Source organism: Chelonia mydas, chromosome 22 (assembly GCF_015237465.2).
Source record: "Chelonia mydas isolate rCheMyd1 chromosome 22, rCheMyd1.pri.v2, whole genome shotgun sequence".
NCBI classification, from domain to species: Eukaryota; Metazoa; Chordata; order Testudines; family Cheloniidae; genus Chelonia; species Chelonia mydas.
The window spans coordinates 5,898,154-5,917,590 of NC_051262.2; the positions used below are offsets into that span (position 1 = coordinate 5,898,154).

Below are 19,437 nucleotides of genomic sequence, written 5' to 3' on the forward strand. Positions count from 1 at the left end.
GTTTTTAGAAACCACAGTCCCAAAAGAAGTTAACAAATGCAGTCAAAGTCCCAATATGGTCTAGGTCAAGAAAGTGAATGTTAAACATAAGCAGATCTGATACAAACACTGTCTTAATAAAATCTGGTTTTTTACTTTTTGATCCTAGAAGGAAAACAACATGCAGTAAAGATCTCTGAAGATTTACTGCATTGGCCCATGGTACCACGTGAATGCACAAGCAAATCTAGTCCATTAAGTATTTATGCATACCTTTATTTAGTTATCTAATCAAGAAAGCTATATGGTATATAGGTGTGAAGGAGCTGTGGCACCCCCACAGTTAAGCTTACACTGAGCACTGCACTTTAGACAGTCAATAACTTAGCAAAAATCTCTTAAGCATATGAATACATTTGGCAAATAGAAAAGGTTTTAGGGTCAGTCTCTTTTTGCTTTATCAGATATTCTGGTGGGGAGTGACAGTAAAGTACTCTTAGATTTAAAATGCATTTGAAATCTAATTAGTGCTATATAAAGGCCAGATGGGGTCATGTTTACTAGATTAGTTTTTTTGGTTTTCCACCTCTGTGGTTGGGGTTAACTGAGCAATGCTATTTCTTGGTCAGTAATGTATTACATTTTATTCACTATATACCTACCTTTCTTTTTAAAAATTAGAATAAGGCAAGGGCTACAAACTTTGCCCCCCTACCTATGTTCGTCAGGGGTGTCACCCTTGACTGCCAGAGCTATGCTGGCAAAACTCCTTTTGCTGGGGGAGTGGAGGAAGCTATGTGAGCAGAAGCAGAGTTTTGCTGGGATATTATACAGAGATACCCTACTGGCAAAGTGCTTCTAGTGTAGATCTGGTCTAAATTTTAGTGCTCGTGAAATGAAGTCGATTGAGTTTTCCGAGCTTATATAATACTACTTCACCTTTAGAAACGTCCCTTGTTGTAAGTTTTTACACAACTGTGAGATAGTTTTGTGGTGATTATAAACTTCCAGTAAGAACTAGGATAGTCCAAGCTAATTTCACTTTTGACCTAAAGAGGAGTTGCAGGTTCAAGGGGAATTACCTGAACCTTGCTCTGACTTTAATGAGTTCTTTCTTACACCCTAATGTTGCAGCGGGAATAGAGGATGTTGCCACCACAGTCATGCAAAAATCTGCTTTGCAACATTTAGCTCCAAAGCAAGAACAACGCCCATTGGCCTCAGTCACTCTGGATTGACACCCTTAAGTTGTTGGTACGTGACTGCTTATGAGTTACATGCACTAACAAAAGTAGACACACTGAAACATGAGCACTGTGTGACCCTGTTTGGCAACAGATTCCAAGGCCAGAAGGGACCATTGTGATCATCTCGTCTGACCTCCTGTCTAGCACAGGCCACAGAGATTCTCCAAAATAACAGCATGTCTCCTAGATAGAAGACTGGGCAGTTGCTGGCTATTTATAAAACCGATTTTACAGGAGAAGCCACAGGACTTAGTTACGGATACCACCATCTACTTTATGAAGTGCTGTAACATTCACAGGTCTGTAGAAATGTCACTCTGCCTTTTACACCTTGTGAGCCAGTTTTTCTATCTTACCATCAACAGCATGCAAGGAAGTGAGAGACTCTTCACTTTTAGCTGAGCGCAGGGTCCCACTATCTCCTCTCCCACCTACAGAACCAAACATAAAAGAAGCTTTTTTTATAATCTGCCGCATGCTCATGGCATGAAGATAGATGGGTTTCTGCCAGCCGCAACTCTTGCTCAAATATAAGCAGCTTTTCTACTCTCCTACATGCTCGCACAAAAGCTCCAGTCACAACTGTATCCTCTTTGTATCCCATACCACAATTTATACTAGTAGGCATTTCTACAGTGTCTTCCATCACACACAAATGAATTAACAGAGGTGCCCAGGGTTAGGGGGTGGTAATATTCTTCCTTACAAAGGGAGAAACTGACGACAAGCTGTTAATCTCTGCAGAGGGATGGGTTGGGAAGCAAACAGGCCATAGCTCCCTAGCACGGATTCCTTTTGGGGGAGAGGGTGCAGGCTCACTTGAATCAGAAGTGGGAGGAATGGGTAAGGATGCCCCTTGACTGGGACAATGGAAATGTATCTCACTGATCCACTGGTGAAATTCAGAGTAGCCTGAAGGCTGCTCTAACTTTCACCATCTACCAGTGGCTCCAAGGGCCATTACAGTAGTGAGGATCATTGGAAGCCCTCACCCCCTCTAGTTGCTGTATCAGCTTTTAGTACTGCTTTGCGGTGGTAGCACAATGCAAAGCAGCCAAAGGCAGGGAAGAACTCGGGCTGCATATTTTATGGGCACTGAATAAGCATTAACTTTAACCCTGAGGTACTGGGGAAGTCTGTGGATATTTTTGAAACCACTGTGCCATGAAATATACAAGGGTTCCCTAATATGGCCAAGTTGGGACTTTTGTCCCCTCAATCTAATTTCATTTTGTACTAAGGAAAATTGTAAATGATTCAAAGTTACTGAAAACTAAAAGGTGGTATTTTAAGAGAATCTGAAGAGAGATACTAGATGGATATACATAAAAGGGGGTTGTGGGTAAGGGAGAGGCACATCTCTATCTACATCACATTACACACAGTCTTAGTGATTCTAAGCACTTGTCTACATGGGGAAGTTACTATACTGGTATAAACTCCCTTATTTACTCTGGAATGAGGGCCCTTTTCCAGGTTAGTTTATACTGCTCCCAAAGAGAGACAAGCTAAACCAGAAAAACACGCTCTTATTCTGGAATAAGAATTATACCTGTTTAGTAATGTCAGTAAATTTTCCCAGGAACACTGAGCTGTCAGTCCTGAATATTCCATCTTAGAGGGGATGGATCCGTTGGGTTGCTTTTGTAACAATAACACCCCTGGATGAGGTCTGGATCTAAAAGCATGACTGAATCTCCACGGCCTCAGCTAAAGAACTCAGGTTCCATTAATAAAAGGCTCTAGCAGATTCAAACCACTATTCATGGATTATGGCCTATGCACTGGAGGGGAACAGAGAAGCATGCTAAGTGTGGGTTACTTTCCCAGCAGCACCCTGTTTGGTAGGAACAAACAAAAGGCACCCTACTTACCTGCCAGTGCTATGGCTTTCATTTCGGAGGGCTCGCTTGGGTTGCGCTGCAGTTTCCGCTTGGAGACAGAAGAGGATTTTCCCAGGTTGAAGAAGGAGCGCCAACTGCCAACGGGGGATTTCTTCATCTTGTTGGGCGGTCTTTTTCTGGAGCAAGAAAGCAGAAGGGGATCTGCATTCAAGACACATTGCCAGTCACTACGTTTTACCAACCAGACCTGACTCCTTCTGCACTTGGCCTGCTGGCTTTGGCAGAAAACTAGACATGTATATTTCAGCAGCAGAGCGTATTTATGCTCCTCTACCTGGAAAGGTCCAGTCCCAGAACTTGTGGGGTCAGTCCCATTGAACAAAGGACATTCATTTCCTCCTTGTAGCAGGGCAGGTGGAATTTTTAAGGCGCTAGGCCTGAACAGCATTCAGAGTCTGAACCAAGAATGCCTCTTATTTTATAGGCAAATGTACCTGTTCCCTCCATTTATAACTAAACTAAACCTATCAGGAAAGGGATTTCATTTGCACTATAAAAGCTACTTGACCCCACACTACATCGCCATGCACATGTACGTACACGAATCTTTGGAGGGACAGAGGGGGTTGCATGCCCAGCTCACTCAAGGCATACAACAAACATCTGAGGTGTAAACTGAGCCATGTGTGTCTTGCTGCACCCTCATGGATACAGAACAACCCCATCCCTACTGGGGGTGGGACACTGGCTATGATCCTGCATTGTAAGCAATTCTTGCTGAGGTCAGAGGGCTGTAATCGTTAAAAGCCTGTTGAAACACAGCAGTGATAGAAAGTAAAAGCCTCTACCTTTCAGATGGAAAGTCTATGACAGTGTGGAATTTCCCCTGTAATGCAGCAGGGCCTTCTCCCACTTCAATGTATTTACTGTCTGCCACTATAGGGGAGTTGATCTGGGCTTGCGTCCTTGCTTGTGCCTCCTCCAGGGTGAGCAGCTTAGTTGAGGGAGAGGACACCAGCAGTGATTTGGGGCGTGATAAGGAAGTGTGACCTGCAAATGAAAACCAGAGACAAGAAAGAGAATCAGAGAGACGCAACAGGAAAAGTAGGGCCCATGAATAGATTATAGCATTTCCTGAGCCCTTGGAAACCCAAGAAAAGGCCAGCATAGCTTCTATTACACACACCATTATGGCAGAGCTAACAGTGGAATTAATAATTGACAAAGTCTTATAGGACGAAACTGGGAGGGAGGAAACCATTAGGATTCTGTATCAATTACTCTAGAAGCCTACAGGACTTGATCTCCATTCTATAGTGGTTTGCTTGTAACCATCTCTGAATTCTAGGGCTAGAATATTTTCAGTTATCCTACAGGATGGTTCAAAACCCTGTACAGAAAGGTGATAGTTTTCTTTCTAATTGCTGGTTTTACTTGCACTCCCCAATCTTGATTCTAGCTCAGAGTATGGGGAAGAATGGCTACATCTGAACATTTTAAAGGGGAGCTATTTAAAATGTTACAAACATGCTTGCAACTAGTAAGTATGCTTTAAATCACTCCTAACAAATACTGGGGTAGAGCATAATAAATTAAGAGCTGGACTGTTTTATTGCTGTAGTTGTGGGTTTTGGGTTTTGTTTCTTTAAAGTGAGTTAAATACTTCGTTTTGCAAGATCAAAACTAGTTAAAATTACTTCCCAGGGCTACAACTCTGTCTGTCAACTTTCCTTGCAAAGGAACCTGTTATAACAGAGCTAGTTTATAGAGTGGTTTAGTAAATCATATGCAACCCTGTTACGACAGCCCTCCTGCGCTTAGGAGTATGAATTTTGCCAATGTTAACATGATTATCCCTTGCCAGCTTACTGAACAACCCAACCCTGCATGTAGGCCCTTGTCTGCACTGGCCTTTGAGCCATGTTTAAAAGTTATTACAGAACAGTGGCCCAATCCTGGTTACATACTGGAGCTAGCTTGGGTAACAGTAACAGTGACGCCGCAGCACTGGTAACACAGACTGTACAGCGCCCCCCCCGCTGCCCCCCCCCCCTTACAGGATGCTACATGCTGTCTCGCTCCTGTAAAATGTTCCCTGAGCTTTGCTACTACCAGATGACAAGCCCCAGAATTCCTGCTCGCCGTTGAGACTGACCAACGAATTAAACACAGACAAACATGCTGAGCCAAATAATTGCCTTCCCCTGGAAGAAAACAGCCTGGACCAGGTGTAATTAACTCTGAAAGATCAGCTAGAATCAGGGTGGAAATATGCCTGCATCATTCAACTGGGGCTCTTATCATAACAAACTCCTCACTCCTGCTGCTTTATAATTGCCTCTTGTGTGGAAAGCTGGACAGACAGCAAATCTACTATGCTGAAGACAATGAGGCCCTAACACAGAAATGGAAAGCATCAAATACACTGGCAAACAGCTTAACTCTGCCCACAGTTAGTGACAACTGCACTGACAAAGCCCATTTTGTACTAAGGATGAGCTATGTTAAATCAGCTACTTTATATTTTAATATCTATTAGAAATACAGCATGGGGGTTGCACATATATGAATCTGTCAAATCCATCCCTGGTGTAACTTCACTGGGGAGATAGCAGGCATTTGCAAGGAATGGGAATTTTAGTTTTGAACTGTGACCATTTTCTGCACCAAGAAAAGCCTTCACAGACTGGGCTCATTGTGTTTTGGTGTATCACACAGCGGAGTGAATGCAGAACTCATCTGTCCAAGTGGAGCTATGTATATATTTGATTATCATCTCTGCTGAATCGTAACTTTCTGTCTAAAATCTATGTGGAGCTGTTAGCAGTTATCATGATTAATTTTACAGGCTAAACAAACGAGTAATCCTTTAATCATTCCAATGACCTGTACAATATGGTTCAGTTCATTACTAGGCCCTCCAATCTCATGGGGTGCCTCGTAGCCTCATCCCATAGGTCGGTGGTTCTCAACCTTTCTAGACGACTTACTGTACCCCTTTCAGGAGTCTGATTTGAGCCCTGGATGGGTGGGGCTTGGGCTTCTGCATGTGTCTTAAGCTTCATGGGGGCCCCTGCCGGCCAGCCCTGCACTTGAGACCCCCCCAAAACCCATCATCCCATGACACCCGCCCTCATGTTGAGAAACATTGATATAGTATACAGAGCAGTACAAACAAGTAATTGTATGAAATAGTAGTTTGTACCGACTTCACTAGTGCTTTTTAGGCAGCCTGTTGTAAAACCAGGCACACATCTGGAACAGTTGATGTACCCCTGTTTGAGACCCATTGCCAAAGGTGGGAACTGGCTACTAATTACAAGAATATGGGTATAGCTGTTGTGGCTAACAAGTCAGAACCATACTAATGAATGCCTCCAGGCTCCATGGAAAATGGACCCTTTAATGTCTAAGATTTAAAATGTTTCTTATCAAAAGTAACAGATTTATTTGGACATAAGTTTTTTACTCATGAAAGCTTATGCCCAAATAAATCTGTTCGTCTTTAAGGTGCCACTGGACTCCTCGTTTTTATGGATACAGACTAACACGGCTACCCCTCTGATTCTTATCAAAAGTGGGGCCCAAATTTGGGTGTCTAAAGTTAGGCACCTACTAAAGCAGTCCCATTACTAGAGGTGCTGACAACCACCACTTCGCACTGTCAGCGGGAGCTGTGGCTGCTCAGTATGTCAGGGTGCCACACTTTCAGCATGTAAGCTTGAAAATGCTGGCCTTGATGGCAAGAGTATGTACCATATGGCACAAGCCTGTGTTGCAAAGACAGGGAGGAGTGTGCAGGAGCAAAAACTTGGTAATAAAGCCCCTTAAAGATTATCACAGACCTTCCGCAAGGGAAAAGCTGCAACTGTGCCAAGACAGAGAAACATTCGTGAATCGCAGGAGTAAAGAGCAGTAATCGCTGATGTCAAATTATTAGGCCCAATTCTACAGAACACCCTTGATTGCTATCAACGTCAATGGGAGAGAAAGGTTGCCAAGGCCCCCAAAACTCAGGCCACATCTATCAACTTTAGGCACCCATCCCTGAAAATTTTGGCCTTTGTTTTTACTGGAGAGGCTAGAGTTTCTGCTAAAATTCTGCCTCTAATTTTGGTACAATTAAACCCCCCAAGGAATGTACATACCTGCCCCGTCTCGTATGACTGAACTGAGTTTGGAGCTGAAGAGGACATCAACGTGATTCAGGATGAATTCCACCACCACTGACTGGATTCGGACCTCCATGAAGGCAGCTGTTCCACTGAAACAGGCGGACTCTATCTGCTTCGATCTAAGGAAATGCATGGCAGATTAAACTTCAATGTAACTTCACCATGGGTACGGGCTCATTGTGCATAGTGACTTGCTCTGCTGAGACCAGGTATATAACACCACTTAGGCCAGGCTCCATAATGGATCCAGATAGCACTTGAAGGGCCAGATTCTCTGCTGGTGTAACTCCCTTAGTTTTCAAAGAGCTATGCCAATCATCACGCTGAATTTGGTGCTGTGATGACTTCAGTCTGGATCCGACTCCTGATGTCAATGGGAGCAGTGAACCCCTAGAGGAGGGAGGAGCAGCTGTTGCAGGCCCAGACTGAGGTGAGTGAGGCATGTCGAAGGCTTGCCTGTTTTGTCCCCTTCCCTCCATGTGCACTTGTAATTGCATTGTAAACTTCCTGAACAAGCTCACTGTAGCCTTTTAAATGAATCTTTCCCCATGAGCTAGGAAAAATCTCCAACTAGCCCTGCTCAGCAAGGACCCCAACATTCAAAAGCAGCCTCAACCAAGAGAAAATTGTCAGACAGAAGAAACTGGCTCACACTTGTTAACTGCCCACGAGGGACTCTGAGTCGGATATGTCAGGATGGTAATTGGACAGTCCAGAAACTAACACAACCAAACCCCCTGTCCTTGTCTTATTGGTTTTTTTTTTTTTAAGTAAGCTTTTGAAATTAGGGATGGCACTGTAAGATTGTCATGTGGCATGGGAGATTCCAGAGGACAAAGTTTATCCAAGGGTCTGGCAAGATCATTTCCATATGTCTGAAACCTACAAGAGGTGCTGGGGGTTCTACTTGAAGCAGTTTCCATCAGCTACAGGGTTTACAGTTTGGCTCAATGGCTCGCAGCACCGCACTATACAAATTGTTCCAGCACCCCTGAAACCTACTAGCCATAGGTATTCATGTCAGACTATACAGACTGCTGTCAGTGGTGCCACAGAATGGAACCGGTTTTCCTGCATGAGTAAAGGAGATAGTATCCACATCTAACCGAGGGAGAGGAAAAAAATGACACTGGAGGGAAAAGGTGGGCCTGATTCTCCATTCATTTACACTGCTGTAAATAAGGAGTAATTCTGTCAAAATCAGTGGAGTTATGATGGTGAAACAGGCCCAGTGGGCCCAGAAGGCCAGCTGCTGTAGTTCCAGTGACATCAATGATGCTGTTTACACCAGTAGAAGACCTGGCCCAGCACGTCCAAACCTGCCCAGTCTCAAAGCGCTTTCTCCGGAGAATCTCCCACTGAAAAACCAATAGCAGCTGTGCCTGAATAAGAGAACCGTAGAATCAAAACCATAGTGGTTTTTCTGGGTGTTGACATTTAGCATCCTCTTGGGAACATAGCATGAAATAACTTCAGCATGCAGTGTTTACTTGGAGGAACAGGTTCGATGTGTGTTTTAAATGTAAAGGTGAGAGAAAATCTAATAGAAGTACCTTAGTAGGTTTGGTGCCCAGACAATTGCTAAGTTCTTGGTATGCATGTTTGTGATGGAGCAGTAATCAGCTAGATGAGCCAAGTGCCTCATTAGGAACTCCAGTGTCCTGAAAAATGAGAGAGATGCAAAAATCTGTTAACGGACAGGCAAACATTCAACACCCATTAGCAAGCCTTGCTGCAATTGGCAGCACAGAAAAACGCAGTTGATTAATTTGTATTTGTTTGGTAGCAAAAGAAGGAATGATGTGCCCTAAGCAAGACACAAACGTTGCCTCAGGCAGATGATGACAGCAGGGTCTCCTGACTGTCCAACTGAAGAAGCATGTGCACTTGTTAGATTTAACAGAACACAAGGGCGGCCAAAAATACCTGCAACTCCACTAGCTCAACAGGCTACAGGACCAGCTAGTCACTCGAGTTCATTACTTGGCTGCTTTACCACCATGTTGTGCAACAGAAATAAAACATTTGCTCAGGCAGAGCCTGATAACTTCTTGGGCATGCTGCAAAACCTATCTCAGGCTTTTGGGAAGGGGTTTATTTTATTCTCTTTGTGTAAGGCGGAGGATGCTTTTATTTAGGTACCTGAGAGGGGATTGGTGAGAGGCTGCTTTGAAAATCCCGGCTTTAAGCACCAAGATAGGATGATCTCTGTTAGGTATATTTTAGTTTATGGGATGGACACTTGCAGATATATATTTATACATCTAAATAAGATACAGGGTGAAAGCTAATATTCACACACTCAGAGACCATTACTTTTCAGCAGCACAGATGGCAAGCACCCCTGGGAATTTTCAGGGGCTAACTGTATTTATTACAGCCAGCAGTGGGGGTCAGTTCTGCATCGTACTAGGGTGGATCACTGAGGGTATAGCTGATAGGTGGTACAAGAGAACCTGCTCTCACACTAACAAGAGTGCTGATGAGCACCCCCAAGTTAAGTCTGCTCCATCACTTAGTAGCAGCAATAAACTTTAAGAGGTGAGTGCACAATCTCAAGTCTCCCCTGTCCGGTCTTCATTTCTTCCCTACCCTGCTTGGCATCCCTGCCTGCTTTCTCTTTGCAGGCATGACCTATGCAAAGACATGCAGGGATAAAAAGTCTGCATTTACTGGAGATGAAATGGACAAAACCCCCCAAGACTTGCACTGTGCTGCCAAGCACCACCATCATCAGCCTGGAAACTCTTGCTTGGCCGAAGATGATTAGAAGAATAAAAATGCTCTTTTCTTCCAAAAAGGCTGCACAGCCAAGCCTCAGGAAGTTGAGGAGGAAACCGCAAGTGAACCACCATCTCTGCCCAGTCACCACTAGGGGGAACACTTGCAGCAGAGTTATCTCATGTAAAAGCAAAGGAGGACTTGTGGCACCTTAGAGACTAACACATTTATTTGAGCATAAGCTTTCGTGAGCTACAGCTCACATCCGATGAAGTGGGCTGTAGCTCACGAAAGCTTATGCTCAAATAAATGTGTTAGTCTCTAAGGTGCCACAAGTCCTCCTTTTCTTATTACGAATACAGACTAACACGGCTGCTACTCTGAAACCTCTCATGTAAAAGGTGACTACTCTCATTCCTACTTTATCTCTCCGCTAGGTTTTTCTCCTTTCCTAGCCCCCCTTTCTGTTCTGAGAACAAGGCTGCTACATTAAAATCAGACATTAGGGCAGAGAGCGATTGAAGAAGCATCTCCGGCCACAGCTTAAATAAGTGAGGGGAGCTGGGAAAGACAACATGCTTTAGGTTGATGGGGATTTCCTAAATGGGGCTTTTCAGGGGAGGTTTTAACTACAGAGCTACTCTGTCCCCCCAGTGCAGATGGGATCGGGTGGCAATACGAAAGCCCAGGCACTGAAATGGGTCAAAGGAAGAACCTCACATCCAACCCACTCTAAATTTCAGCGTGAAGGCAGGGAGAGGAAAGCTCAGAGTTGAATCTAGCCAAATTTGCCCTTAAGGCTCTTATCCAGAGTCAGACCCAGAACAAGAGGAGGCTGCTTCCTGGCTCAGCTTTGGCTGAAATTCTGCAAGAGCAGCCCACGATATTTTGGTGCCATCAAATCTGAACCTTCTCCTTTGGCCATTCCTAAACCTACCTGGCCAGGGTAACTGGGCACAGAGCAGGAGCCACTGGGGTGGAGCAGGACAAAGACTGCAAGCTGAGGTATCCCAGCCCCCTGCCATGAATGACAGGAAGGTGGCTGGGGCACATGAGGAAAGTAAACCGGAAAGGGGCACAGAATAGAAAAAACTGTGAATTAAGGCCTACAGGGGTACAAGGTTGTCCTGCAATGGTATAACTCGTTATGGTCACCCCTGAGACTGCTTTATGGCACGCTGGCATCACGGCAACCATCAGAAAGGCCAATCTGCCCACCCAGCCAACAGGACAGAACAACTTGCCCCTGTAAAACAGGCACGGTCCAGCCAGTTACTGCACACTCCAGTGTGGGGATAGTCTACGGCAGGGGTAGGCAACCGATGGCACGTGTGCCAAAGACAGCACGTGAGCGGACTTTCAGTGGCACTCACACTGCCTGGGTCCTGGCCACCGGTCCAGGGGGCTCTGCGTTTTAATTTAATTTTAAATGAAGCTTCTTATACACCCTATTTACTTTACATACAACAACAGTTTAGTTATATATTATAGACTTATAGAAAGAGACCTTCTAAAAACGTTAAAATGTATGACTGGCACGCAAAGCCTGAAATTAGAGTGAATAAATGAAGACTTGGCACACCACTTCTGAAAGGCTGCCGACCCCTGCTCTACAGTATAACTGAGGGCATTTGAGGCCATGCTGGGGAGAGTCCCAGGGGAAAGGAGAGGGGTTGGGTGGCTGCAGCATGGCATGGCAGTTTACGACGACAAAAAAGAGAGGCTCAGATTCCTATGCTGCTTTTCCAACTGCCACATTCACAAATGCTCCCTCCCTTTCTTTAATGCATGTGGGGGAGCAGTTCCGCTGTGCTGTCAGCAGAACGCCTTCCCTGCCAATCCTGCTAGTTAAACACACGTGCTGCCAGAGGTGTACTACTGCAGTGCTTCCTTTGTCACCTGATTTCAGGTGCTCCATCTTCATCTGTCTCACCAGATTAACTGGCCTTGCTGGGCAAACCCCTGACAAAGTTCTGAGCCTTCTGCTACTTGCTTCATTTCTCTCCCTTAATGTTATTTCAACCTATGGTTTTTGTCGTCATTAAAAATATCCTGTGGAAAGTCTCACCACCCATCTCCCCTCTTCATAATGAAATCTGACTACTTGGCTCTGAATTCACCCCCTCCTGGCATATTGTATAGAGTAAGGCAGATGAGATTTATGTACAGTGTGTGTTGTCTGTTTTGTTACTGATCTAATTAAAATATAAGTCAATGTTATGCAGTCAGCAATCCTTCCAAGCGTGCTCAACTATGCAGGAAGAATGCGGCCATCTTAGGTGGGGATAATCGAAAAGCAAACAATAATGTCAGCCTTCCCTTTGTAAGTGATGATTGTGTAATGGCCGGGGTTTTATTTCACCCTCCAAACAAGTGACATCATTGTGCTGCAGCGTAAGTCCCAATATTTAGCCTAACGTGATTTCGGTTTAGTCTGCATTGGTGACCTTCGTCCTAGACAGGCTGAGGATGGAAAGCTAGGGCCCTGGTGCACTGTCAGAGCGGCAAAAAGAATGAAAGGAGTGCGGCGGGGTAATGCTACGCAAACTAACCTGTAGTGTGGTGGGGGTAGTTGCTGGATGACGTCATGAATTTTAACCAATCGTTCTTCATCTGTAGCAGCAGACACAGCATCCTGGAACAAAACAACAAATTAAGATGCTAACAGTGGGCGTTTGCTAATGCAAATGAAACAGTCTGGCTGGCACTCAGTTCGCTGGCATTTAGATTTGCAGGATTTACCTTCCCACCTAAGCCTTTAGGCTGCCCCCTTCATCTGTGGTATCTGTGTGCTGAGGAGGTGGGCCTGCATACAACTAACATTAAAGGCAAGATTAAATGAAGCTGGCTCAGGAGCTGTAAGTTGCACCTTGATGGCACAGAGTGACTCCTTGTGCTGCAGGGAGGGTGACATTCATCCCAAAGAAGGGCAGCAGCAGATGTTCCCACCAATGCCCTCCCTTGCTGGCTGTGCCACTGGAGGATATCTTTAGTTTCTGTTGGGGACTCCTCAAATGCTGAGAGGATTCACACAATCATTCAAACCGCCCACGTGCCTCCCTCCTGGTGCTGCAAGTCTAGAGCAGGGTATTGTGCCCTGGCACAACTGCACTCGGATCTCAGAAGGGAACATCAAAAGGCGCTGTGAGTCTGTGAGTCTGGAGTGTTGGACATGAGCACAGCAGCGTGTGGCCTCCTAGTTTGGATTCAGCAGCAGAGCTGTTGGAGTAGCATGCCCAAATGGGATCTGGCCTAAGCCAATGTTTTTGAGAGCCTCATTTTCACGGGTAACCCTTTTTAAACATAAAGGGAAAGAAAGATCTTCAGCAAGATCCATTTCAGAATCTATCTTACATGGCCCCCATTACCAGGCTTTACAAAACAGGTGGCTCTCTCATTCCTGTTGATCAGTGACGTTGCCCAATCCGTGGAAACTGAGATACCGGCTGGTACTTACTGAGAACTTCTCATACAGCTGATATGTGAGCAGGGGATTGGGGAGCTCGCGGAAGTAGAGTTTACAGAGGGAGCCCACGCAGTGGATATCTTGAATGTAAACATCTTTAGTCAAGTCGGGGATCTGCTCAGAGTCAAACTCGTGGCTAGAGATGAGAAAGGCAGATGGTGGTGGGGGGGATGGAGAAAAACCCAAAACAAATCAGAGTCAAAGGAACACAAGAGCATGCTTCACAGGAAGAAGAGTCAGGCTTGTGCTGTTGCAAGCTCATGTTTTTCCAAAATGGGATGGTTTCTTCCAAGGCATTGTCGATTGCATTTAAATCTGACTGGCTAGCCCAGAAATCAGATTTCCCGTAACAAGGCAGATGCCCTTGTATTTTATAGGGTATAGTCTCAACACTGTTGAAGGCAATTTACATCTCTAACCCCGGTGATTGTGACTGAGAGCTGTGTAGGTAAAATTCACCATGGGCCAAAATGAAAACTTTACCCCCTTTAAATTTCAAAGGCCTAGAAACTGAAATCAAAAGCAACATTGAACATCAGGGCCTATCAACAGCTGCTGTACATCAAAACTACTGTGTGCAAAAATTCCTTGGAGGCAAGCTAGAGAGCCTAGCAAGAATGAACCGAGCCAGGAACCACATGAAGAAAACCCGTGTGCATTCCCTTGGTTTTCACAGAGAGAGGAAAAGAGAGAGAGAAACCCAAAGCACAAATGTTTATGAAATAAAAGCTGCACTCAGAGCTGCTGGCAAGCCTCACTTCCCACTAGAATATGTGCATGGAAATTCCTGTTTCCAATTAGCCAGGGACTAGCGTAATGAGTCAGGCCACTGGGAGTGGTGAGCAGAGGATTGCTGTAGCTGAAGCTCACTTCTCCACGAGATGTAAATTGAACGGCTGATCCCCTGTGCAGCAGATAGCCACGTCTACACTACAATAGCCTTGTCAGAGGCTTGGTTCTCACACAGCTATACTATCATTCTGCCTTGTAACATGCATGGAAGACAAACCACGTTGAACGCTTTGGCGTACTTCTAGGGCCTAGTCAAAGCATTAAGTTCTTCCCTGTACTACATAATGGAGAATCTTGTACCCGTGTCCTTAGCCGTAGATATATTTGTAGCCCCATGGGAATGTCTTCACTGCACAGTTAACCTGGTTTTTAGGCCAAATTCCACTGCTACAGAAAACATGTCGGGCCAGGTTTGGAGATCCTTTGAGCCCAACCCCTGGCTAGTTTACCCAGCTACAGGATTGGGTTAGAACCCCAGCTCCACTTTAACTCAGGCCAGAATACACCCACTTTGCAATGAGGATGCAGGCTAAATCACTTGAGTGCAGATAGTTCTCCAGTGCCTTCCCCACAATTCCCTCCAAAGGGTGGAAAAGTTCTCCCACCATTCACAGGGAAAGAATCCTAGAGCATCTCAGTAAAAGCAAACCAGCTCGTGGGGCTAAGGCAGCCAAGAGTAGACAGAACAAAACCCATCTAGCAGTTGGGTAAGTTAGCCCGGCAGTTAGTTGTTATTGTTCATAATTAAGGAGCCTCCTGCGCTGCATGTGGGGAACTGTGCAATGAAAACATAAAACACCCAGGGAAAACTTCAAAAGGGAACAAAACAGACTGGGTCAGACCCAAGGAAAAATGTTAAAATGTGGGGCCAGCAAAAGTCACTCTAAGGCAGTGGTCCTCAACCTATTTACCATTGTGGGCCGCATATGCAGCTGTGTGCTGACTGGGTCACAAACAACCCGTGGGCCAAGAACCACTACTCTGAGGGCTTGTCTACACATGGAGTTATTAAGAAACAGCTATTCCTGAATAACACCGTGTGTGGACACTCTTATTCTGCAATAAGAGTGCCTTGGTCCAGTGTAGCTTAAACCCACTTTCAAAGTCAGTTAAAGCTAAACCAGAACAAGACACACATTCCATAATAAGAGACCCCCAAAGACGGAGGTATTCAAGAATAGTTATTCCAGAATAGCTGTGGCTGAATAACTCCAGGTGTAGATAAGCTCTTTGGGGAAGGAGCAGGGAGAATTTTAAGATATTATTTAAAAGTAAAGTGGGGTGGACTGAGGTGAAGGCAAAGGAGAATGAGTTCCTTCAGGGAGCAACCTCCACCGCAAGGGTGCGGGTTCCTTGCCCATTGGAGATGTGCTGATGCTATTCTAGAAAGACAGGCAATGTCTAAGCATTGTCAAGGCCTTGTCTATGGGGACACCTGCACTGGTATAAACTAAAGGTGGGAATTTAAACTGATATAGTTACAATTAATACAAAACCCATGAGGACCCACTTATTTCAGAGTAAGAGTGGCCTTTCTTTAAGTTTTGTTTAAGTCAACTGGAAACAGGTTTCGGCTAAATCAAAATATGCTGCCCTTAAACTGAAGGAAGGGCCTATACACAGGGAGTTTGCACCAGTTTAATAAACTGGTTTAAAAAGGTGATTTAAGTTAAACAAGTCACACTTTGTCATTTCACTTCAGAACTTCTGTGAAAAAGAGACAGGTGGGATTTTAAATGTTCCAGAGCTACATGTTGTTCATGAAGCAGACACGAGCACTGGGGAGCTGCTGTGATGGTACCTCCCCATCTGTTCTCCAAGACACCCACCGCCTGTCATCACTGAACTCTAGGATTCTGAAACCAAAGCATTTAAAAGAGCATGTGCTGGGATTCATCGAATACAATGCAATCATACCGTAGCTTCTGGATATTGGACGCAATTCCTGACAGGCGGTATATTCCATCCACAATGCCATGTTTCTCAATGAATTCGGTGCAGCTCTTGAGGACCTGGGGGACTAAAAAGAAAAAAGGGCCAGTGTTTAGTTGACCATGTTACTGAGGGCCTGTGATCGTGTCAGATCTCATAAGCTAAGCACAGATGGGTTGCTTTTTGGATAGCAGACAAAGGAAAACCAAGGAGGTGCAGGAAGTAGTGCTGGTAACTGGTAGCAGGCAGGCTTTCCTTGAAGTCAGTATTGAAGTATGGTGTTAGCAGAGCTGCGCTGCAGGAGATGCCATTTCTCAGATGAGACACAAAACAGGGTCTCACTAACTGTGGTTGCGGAAGATCTACAAGGCTTACAAACGAGCCATGGTGTTACCGCCCCTATCCCGGCCAATCTGAAACTGAGCAATTGCATTCAGTCTACCCAACATTCTTTCTGCAGCTTCAATTCAACATGGAATTCTTCTCCCCTGCTTGGTTTAAACTGTTGTACGCTATTAAAGAAATACCACGTTCTACCCCAGGGTTACCTGCATTTTTATGATTGGTAATTTGATCTCTGCATGTGCAGGGCACTGATGCATTTGAGCGTCCCTGGATTTAGAAAGCTACATGAAACAATGCATCCACAGAAACTGCAGTGCAAAACTTGTTACAAAGAAAGACCCAGATAAGACTGGACTGAAAGTAAGACCCAGTGGATGTAATTAGGTTTACAGTAACATTCAGGCCACTTCACCAACCAGTTTTTTCCAGATGGCTTCTCAATACAACTGAAATTCCACTATGTGATCTAACTATCCATCCCGCTGGATTTAAGGGAGGAGCAAAGCTGATCCCCTTTAACAGGAAAATGAGACTTGATAGGAGCCCAGACAGGAAATTAGGATCAGACCCGTGTAAGCACCATCCAGTCCTCATGGAAAAACTCCGATTTTTGTGGACTCCTCAGCAGGAGACTTTCTTGCCACAGTTCCTACAATGATCTAGATTTAGTCTTACACAAAATGCCAACTCCTATCAATTTGTCATGTGACACAGATTGTGAATAGGTCATGTGGCAAATTCCCTTTTATTAAGTAATATATACCATTTGCCAGGAACAGTGTTGAACTTAGATGCCCTATTCCTCCTCCCCACCCCATCCACTCTACTGCTGTTCTGCTTCACATCAGGCCCAGAAGCAGATGTGCAACCTGGGCAAGGAAAGGAGCAGACATTTTCAGTGGTTCCCTAGAAATAAACAGATGCATCTCAGACTAATGTACCATGAAACATAGAAGGTAAAACACCAAACTGCAGACTGTTGCAGTATCTCAAGCTGCTTTCCAGAGACTGTTGGGCAAATGGACCCCCCTTCTGCCCCATAGAGCCTTGGAAACAAAATCCTTCTTTACAGAGCAAGGTACTGACCAGAACTGGTTACCTTCTGCTCAAACCTGTAAGTGCCTTGGGATCTTCACCTTCCACTGAAGAGCAGCCTAGAGGAGTGGTTCTCAACCTTTCCAGACTCCCTTTCAGGAAGCTCATTTGTCTTGCGTACCCTCAAGTTTCACCTCACTTAAAAACTACTTACTTACAAAATCAGACACAAATACAAAAGTGTCCCAATACATATTACTGCACAATTGCTTCCTTTCTCATTTTTATCATATAACTATAAAATAAATCAATTGGAATATAAACATTGTTCTTACATTTCAGGGTATAGTATATAGAGCAGTATAAACAAGTCATTGCCTGTATGAAATTTTAGTATGTACTGATTTTTGCTAGTACTTTTTATGTAGCCTGTTGTAAAACTAGGGAAATATCTAGATGAGCTGATGTACCCCCTGGAAGACCTCTGTGTACCCCCAGGGTACACGTACCCCTGGTTGAGAACCCTGACCTAGAACACTGGCCTGAGCTGCCTAACCAAAGTCCTGTGTCACAAGAGAACAAACTCAGCATGCTTCCGTGGCTTTACGCTCCTGGGGCTTCTCTAGCTGTACAAACAGACAGCATGGTGAGTAGTGTATGTAAGTCATAATTAGACTTCAGGAGCAGCCTGTTGTGACACTTTGCATCAAGTCAAGGAAAAGAGGGAAAAAAAAACCCCAAAGAAGGGGATGTAGTCATAGGAGTACATTTATTGCACTGGCTTATTCACCACAGCAAGAGATTGGATAGTGCTGTTAGAGTCAGCATGGGGCAAAACCACAAAATCAAAATACTATGGGCCCATCCACACCAGAAATTCCACTGGATCAGGCTATGTGTTCGTCTCCTGACCTGGCTACCACATTGATCCATCCTGTAGCAGAGATGGGACACTGAACATATTCTGAACTGTGCTAAAGCTCTGGATGCAGCATGGCTTGGAGACCGCTGACATAACTGTAGTTAAAAAGGGTCTTTTGCTGGCAGGATGACCTCAGTCTGCTATTTAAAAAAAAAAGGGGTGGGGGGTGGGGGTGGCATAGGAAGATTACATGAGTGTTTTTAATTTTTCCCCTCCAATCCCTACCTTTCCTCAGCCCCGGTAGCTGCATGTTTCTGGTACCAACAAGAAATATGAAATTGCAGTAAAAACAGCCAAAGCTAATACTGAAGTTGCCTCCCAAAAATTTGACACTAAAGAGGCAGCTGGTGTCCTGAGACCACTCCCTAACACGATGACTAGTACTGTCTCATTGCATGCTTGGGCTCCTGTTGTCTGTTGTATGCATCTGTCTCTTGCCTTATACTTATTTGAGCACTTTGGGGCAGGGACCATCTGTTTGTACAGCGCCTGGCACCATGAGGCCCTGATCGATGACAGGAGCTCCCGGGCATCACCATGATTCAAATAAAGAACAACAAAAGCTTAACAACGAGCACTGTTGTTTTTATTCTCTTTCTGGGCAATATCATGCCCAACCTCTGGACACCAGATAATCCCCCTTCGGGAAACAACTCAAAGAAACAACCACCTCACCTGCACTTCAGGGTGCTAGAGTTAATTGATAATTGCTGCATTTAAACATCCACATCCTGTGAGGCCCTGAGCACCTTATGTATCTCTTGCTCCGGAATCAGGCATCCCATTCCCAGCACTTCCTCCCTTTGCTGTCCCCATGTGCCTGACATTCCAGGCACTGAACCGCAGAAGCCTGGGACTGTGGAAGCATTACCAAAGGAGACCCCAGGATGTTTTATCACTGGGGTGACTCAAGGAATTTTCCAGCTCATTCCTCAGCATCTCCCAGCAGGTTTGAGAGTTTTACAGCATCTCTCCTCAG

The 19,437-nt window shown here is 44.9% G+C and overlaps 2 protein-coding genes across 6 annotated transcripts in view; one reads left to right on the forward strand and one right to left on the reverse strand.

Moving 5' to 3' along the window:
- KCNJ5 (potassium inwardly rectifying channel subfamily J member 5) overlaps nt 1–19,437 on the forward strand; it is a 241,303-nt gene that overhangs the window by 188,176 nt on the left and 33,690 nt on the right. The gene's annotated exons all lie outside the window — the stretch shown is intronic.
- The window catches only part of ARHGAP32 (Rho GTPase activating protein 32), a 266,577-nt gene that overhangs the window by 11,034 nt on the left and 236,106 nt on the right, over nt 1–19,437 (reverse strand). For all 5 annotated transcript variants that reach the window (XM_037882261.2, XM_043534160.1, XM_043534161.1 and 2 more), the window contains 8 exons: nt 16,142–16,244; nt 13,424–13,568; nt 12,519–12,601; nt 8,799–8,906; nt 7,219–7,364; nt 3,919–4,120; nt 3,101–3,246; nt 1,583–1,657 (listed from right to left, as the gene is read on the reverse strand). In XM_037882261.2, the coding sequence (XP_037738189.1) occupies nt 1,583–1,657; nt 3,101–3,246; nt 3,919–4,120; nt 7,219–7,364; nt 8,799–8,906; nt 12,519–12,601; nt 13,424–13,568; nt 16,142–16,244 (1,008 nt within the window). The remainder of the gene's footprint in view (nt 1–1,582; nt 1,658–3,100; nt 3,247–3,918; nt 4,121–7,218; nt 7,365–8,798; nt 8,907–12,518; nt 12,602–13,423; nt 13,569–16,141; nt 16,245–19,437) is intronic.